Source organism: Quercus robur, chromosome 3 (assembly GCF_932294415.1).
Source record: "Quercus robur chromosome 3, dhQueRobu3.1, whole genome shotgun sequence".
Lineage (NCBI taxonomy): Eukaryota > Viridiplantae > Streptophyta > Magnoliopsida > Fagales > Fagaceae > Quercus > Quercus robur.
In genome coordinates this window covers 30,859,684-30,865,459 of record NC_065536.1, presented here as the reverse complement: position 1 = coordinate 30,865,459, position 5,776 = coordinate 30,859,684, and the positions used below count along the sequence as shown (strand labels likewise).

General features: G+C 34.0%; 1 protein-coding gene across 1 annotated transcript; it reads left to right on the top strand.

Annotated features, from left to right (window-relative positions):
* Positions 1-596: 596 nt before the first annotated feature.
* LOC126717766 (protein RGF1 INDUCIBLE TRANSCRIPTION FACTOR 1) lies at positions 597-3,370 on the top strand. Its single transcript, XM_050419653.1, has 4 exons — positions 597-821; positions 1,375-1,641; positions 2,662-2,820; positions 2,941-3,370. Exons 1-4 carry the CDS (start codon positions 819-821, stop codon positions 3,178-3,180), a joined length of 669 nt encoding a protein of 222 aa, XP_050275610.1. The 5' UTR covers positions 597-818; the 3' UTR covers positions 3,181-3,370.
* Positions 3,371-5,776: the final 2,406 nt, after the last annotated feature.

Genomic DNA, 5,776 nt, shown 5'->3' with positions numbered 1-5,776 from the left:
TCTGTAATCAAGTTTTGTTATAAATAAATTACTAATTTTATGTGATTTCTTTGGGTAATTCTCAAGCACCCTGATTAACTTATGTGTCCGTACCAAATAAGAATTAAGTTATGTGTCCATACCAAATAAGAAGCATGAAAATTTACTTCAACAGTTCTACTAGAATCCCCACCATAAAAGGAACAAATAAAATAAAATTTAAAAAAAAAAAAAAAAAAAACTTAAAACGGCGCCCTCAAATAGCAATATATAGTATATACCGAAAATCTCGGAGGCGGGAAAGTTGCCATTAAAATGAAATCATGAGATAATGCAAATTTTCAACGATTATCATCGGCCTACACTTTAGTCTTTATTTTAGGCTGTTTTTTTTTTTTTAATAAATTATTTTATAAAAAGGCCTTTTTAGCTTACTCACTGGTCCCACTAGAGAGTCCTATGGGGCCTACACTGTCATTATCACATAGAAAATAGAAAGCCCATCTTGAATCTTTGACCGTCAGATGAATCTCAATCCAACGGCTATAATGTAGTCACATTCCCGCCGATAGTAGGACAGCTCTTCTCTCTATAAGGGTAGTGAACACAGCTCCTCCCAGAAAATTTTGTTTCCATTTTTATTTTATTTTGTTTTTTTCTTTTTCTTAGTACTATTTGTTTTGTACACACAGACACACTCAGTCCCATATTGTTTGATGGTTTCTCTTCTCTCCATCTCACAACACAACCCTTTGAATTCTTTTAGAATTCTCTGTTCTTGTCATTGTTTTGTGTAGCAGATTCTGCAACTCCAGTGAGTTCAATCTGAAATCGAAGATATGGTAATACTTTAATTGTTTTCAGTCTTTTCTTATTATTGGGTTATCAAAGTTTTCTTTTTTCTTTTTTTTTTTGTTTGTTGTGTACTTTTTTTCTTCTTCTCCTTATTGGGTTTTGTTGATCACAAACAAAAAGTCAGTCACTTTTTATAAATTTATAATTTTTTTTCTACAAATTTGTTGTCTTTTTGATTCTTTAATTGTGATGGTGTTTCTTTTTGCTGTTACTAATTTGTTTGATTGTAGAATATATCAGTTCAACAGACTATAAAGTGAACATATCAGTAAAATTTGTATTTGGTTCAATTTTGTATTGTTGGGATTTATTAATTTGATTAGTTTTTCATAAATTTAATCACTATGCCTTGAATTTTTAATCTTGAAGAAGACTTATACTTGCTCTAGATTTGATTTCTAAAAAAGGTGTGTTATGTGTGGGATTGACGTTTGGTCAATTTGATGACTAGACCATATACTTTATTGGTAAATCTTGATTATTGAATTGTTGAAACATGGGTTTTCTGAAATTTATGTGGTGGATGGATTGGTTTTTCAGGTAGGATTCAAGTATTACATAAAAGAAACAGACTGGCTTAGTGCTCTTTTGCATTGCAAATTCTTTGGTTCTTGTAGTGATCATCAAGAGCTTCGGAAAAATGAAAAGAATGTGTTTTGCATTGACTGTAGTATTGGGTGTTGTAGACATTGTATAAAGGATGATGATCATTGCTTCCACCGGCAGCTACAGATCTGCAAATATCTCTTCAATGATGTCGTCCGCCTTCAAGAAATGCAGAAGCATCTTGACTGCTCTAAAATTCAGGTTTTTCTGTAATTATCAATATCATGACAAATTTTTTAGTGACTTTTACTAAGGAATTAAATTAGTTCATCTGCTATTTCAAATCTAATTATCACTGATGTAATTATACAATTTCCATGACTATTGTTTAGTTTCTAGTTACAAATCATAGCTTGAATTCATTATTTTAATTGAGGGGATTTCAAAATTCTTCTATCTTATTGATTTTGTTGGTAAGAGGGGGGGGGGGGGGGGGTCGGGGAGTACTGATCGTCTTTAGTTGATCAATATTTGTCCAATTAGCCTATTTGATTATTTGACCCTGTAATCATAAACATGCATTTATAAGTTTCTGATTTTTTTGTAGTTATTAATGGAATTACTAGACAAAATTCTATTGTTGATGTAGCACGTTAAATTCTAGTATTTATCACTCTCCTTTAGTTTATAAGTTAGCATATATTATGGTCATTTCTCAATGGTACTGATTCAATGGAGTTCTCATTTTAATAAATAAACTGACTGTTCCTTAAATTAATAGTGATTTCTATTTAAGTACAAAAACGTTTGACCTTATTCATTTCATCAGTCACTAATTTGTTAGTTTGTGCAATTGTTGATTATTAAATTGATTGCATCTTTAATTGGTCTGCGAGTTTTAGCTATGCACTACCGCACACCCTTGGTGTGATGGTCATTCCACAAGTATAAGTACCTGTGGGGTATGGTTGGTAAGGACTGAGATTTAAGCTTTCTGGAGGGAGCTTTATACATATATACACTTAGATTAAGCTATAGTAGAATTTCTATCTTGTATGAAAAAAAAAAAAAAAAAAAAAAAAAAGCTATTGAATATTATTGCTAATTTGATGTAGTTCGTCTCATATTCCTGATGATAGTTCTCTTATTGATAGCTTATATACACATGGTTTTCCTCATGGCAGCGTCAATCAGTGATTACCCATAGCTTTCAATTTTCTATTCAGGTTAGAAATGAATAGCTCAATGTCTACTTCAATTAATTGTGATTTGATTTGGCAGACATATAAAATCAATGGTAAAAAAGCTGTGCATCTCAATCCTCGGCATCGATCCAAAGATGCAAGACCTTCAACTAAATCAAAGTTTGGTGGTACTTGTGAAGGATGTGGGAGATACATACAAGACCTTCCTAATCGCTTCTGCTCCATTGCTTGCAAGGTAAATACCATAATCCTGATTTCTTGAACCCAAATTGTAATACTCAATTAGTCAATGTTATGCACCTTGCATGAGCCCTTGAATTATTGTTGGTAATTTTCATGCTGTACATGTTTTCAGGTCTCAGTGGTAGCAGTGAAGCTTAAGGATCAAAGCCATAACTTGATTCCTGACCCAATTCCGGAAATTGATATGTCTTTTAAGGAAAACTCTTACGAAGATACAGATGTGAATGAACTGGAATCATCAATCTCTGTTGCTGATTCATCTGAGGAGAGGGCTTGGGTAAGTTCATTCTTGAAGCCAAGGAAAGTATTGCACAAGAGGAAAGGCATACCTCATAGGGCTCCTCTTTGTTGATGCTAATGCTTGGAAACAAAATTAATGTTCCATTCTTTTTTTTCCCTTATATTCCTTATATAAAATTTCAGTCAATTTTCATTTTAACAATTCAACATTTTTGGCTTATTAAGGTACTAAAAACAGAAATACTACAGCTATTACAGTCCTATTAATGATAAATCATTGAAGTAAAAATAAAATCTTTCCCGTGTCGACCATGTTGAGGACTTTTTTGAATCCCTGTTGGCTCAGTGATGGCCTCTTGTTTAATATGATCTTTAGTAGTTGTATTATTGGGCCCTCTCCTTAAATTATGGCAAAAGTCTTTGTTTTTCTTTGTTTTAATGTGAACATGGCAGACAAAAAATCGAAAAGGGTTTGTGAGTGAATGGAATGTCAAGGATTCAGCCGAAGTTAGCAGGTAGGTAGGCGGCTGAATTATGTGAAATTGTGCATTCTGCAGATTGTTGACCAAGCTTATCACATTTTTGTTGAAATTGTCATTTGTCAGGCACTAATAAAAAATGACCATAAGGCTGATGGATAAAAGTTACATATATTCATCTGCATCTTATTCATTTGACAAGCATTAATAAAAGGGCCGGTGCACATTCTAAACGTACCATTTCATTTTTATTTATTTATTTTTTATATTCTAGTCTAATCTAAGTGTATATATGTGTGAGTCTCCCTCTTGGAGACTTGAACCTTGGCTTTTTCCCCCAACATTCCACAAGCATTTATACTTTTATTGCAGTTCAGATAATGTGGTAGTGTATACCACAAGAAGTAACAAGGCGTGATTGTTGAAAAATTATTTAATGTGCTTGAGTAATACTTTCTCCTTTCATATGAATGGTGGCCTGGTGGGTTCTAAACGTGAATTTGTATTTGGTGTATTTGCTAAAGTAATAATAAGAAGTTTTTTCTATAAAAAAAAAATAGTTTGAGCTGTTCCTAAATAGATCAAGTCGTTTACCATTACTGCCTTGTATGTTTTTTTTTTTTTTTTTTTGATGGGTCTGCCTTGTATGTTTTTCTTCCTAGACTGCAAAGAATATTTCCAGTTGCCACTATATGGATTCAAGAATCAGGAGTACGCCCCACTGACTGTAGGCCCATACATAGTGGGAACATCTTTTGGTTTTTTGGAAAAAAAATCAAAATTACAATGGAAACACGCATTAGAAAAGCAAGACAAAAAACAAAGAAAAGAAACAACATCAAACGGATTCGGATTTTCAGTTAGAGAAAACTAAGCATGAGTCATCCACTGCTAATTGGTACAATTTATTTTTCAATTTTTTAAAAATAAGGTTGTTTTACAAAAATTGCACCTAAAAAGAAGTAAAATTTAAATTAATTGTACTTTAAAAAACAGCGATTGATTTTTTTACCAAACTGACACTGATAATAGGAAAGAAGACATGATGGAGCCACCCTAAACAGAAGATTAGTGAGCATATTATATATAACAAATTCAATCATTAGAGCATTTTTATCATGTCTTAAAAATTTTAGCATTTAACAATTCAAAAACTTACTTTATATCTTTTAACACTTCACTTTACAATATACCCAGCATCAAAACTTTTACTTTTTTTACCACATTATTTAAATATTCTTTCTTTATTATTTTTTTATTCTTCTCTCTCTCTCTCTCTCTCTTCTCAACCCAACAATCTTGCTAGTCACCACCACTGGCATAACAAAATCCAACAGCCACCTCACCCAACAGCCAACAACTACCACACTACCAATAGCTTCCATGCCAAAAACTCAAAAACTATAAACAACCACCACAAACCCACCACACAAACCCAACCACAAACTACCTTAGCACAACCATAGCCACCATCATCGGTGGCACCCACAACCTCTGCAAATCGGGACCCCCACCACCTAAAACCAAATAAAAAACTCAACAAACCAACATCAAAACCACCAATCAAACCCAATACCACCACATATCACAAACCCATGTTAGAAATCATAGACCCAAAATCAGAAAGAGCATATTTTTTGAAATTTCTCACCCAAAATCAAATCACAAAACCCACCCAAACCCAGTCACACCTATCGAAACCCAGCCATGCTCGTTGAACCACCACAACCCAGCCACCCTGATCAACAATAGAGACCCACGAACCACAAACTTGACCTCATCTTTTTCACCGGTTTCGCCGATCCACTATCCACACTTAGGGGTGTTCGCAGTGTGGTACGGTGCGGTTTTGGGCCATTTTTAGCATCGCACCGGTGCGGTTTAGCTAAAATCATAACTGCACCGCACCTCACCTTATTTTTGTAGTCACATGTGCGGTGCGGTGCGGTGTGGTGCGGTGCGGTGTGGTGCGGTGCGGTGTGGTGCGGTTTAGAGTTTAGTCAAAACCATAACTGCACCGTACCTTATTTTTACGGTCACATATGCGATACTATGTATAAGATGCAACTTGAAGTCGATATATTTTTCAAATTTTGGGCTTTTCCTATTCAGCCCAAAACTATTTTTTCCCCTTTTTTTAAGCCAAGTTTTAAATTATTGAGCTAGTTTTTCTTTATTTTGGGTTGGCTTTTCTAGTCAACACTTGCTAGGGTTATTAAACATTTTTTT

What these genes read in the sequence shown, in the direction of transcription:
- LOC126717766 (XM_050419653.1), top strand. An exon ending in TTGACTGCTCTAAAATTCAG is followed by an intron (nt 1,642 to 2,661) that starts GTTTTTCTGTAA and finishes TTGATTTGGCAG; the next exon opens with ACATATAAAATCAATGGTAA. An exon ending in TCTGCTCCATTGCTTGCAAG is followed by an intron (nt 2,821 to 2,940) that starts GTAAATACCATA and finishes ACATGTTTTCAG; the next exon opens with GTCTCAGTGGTAGCAGTGAA.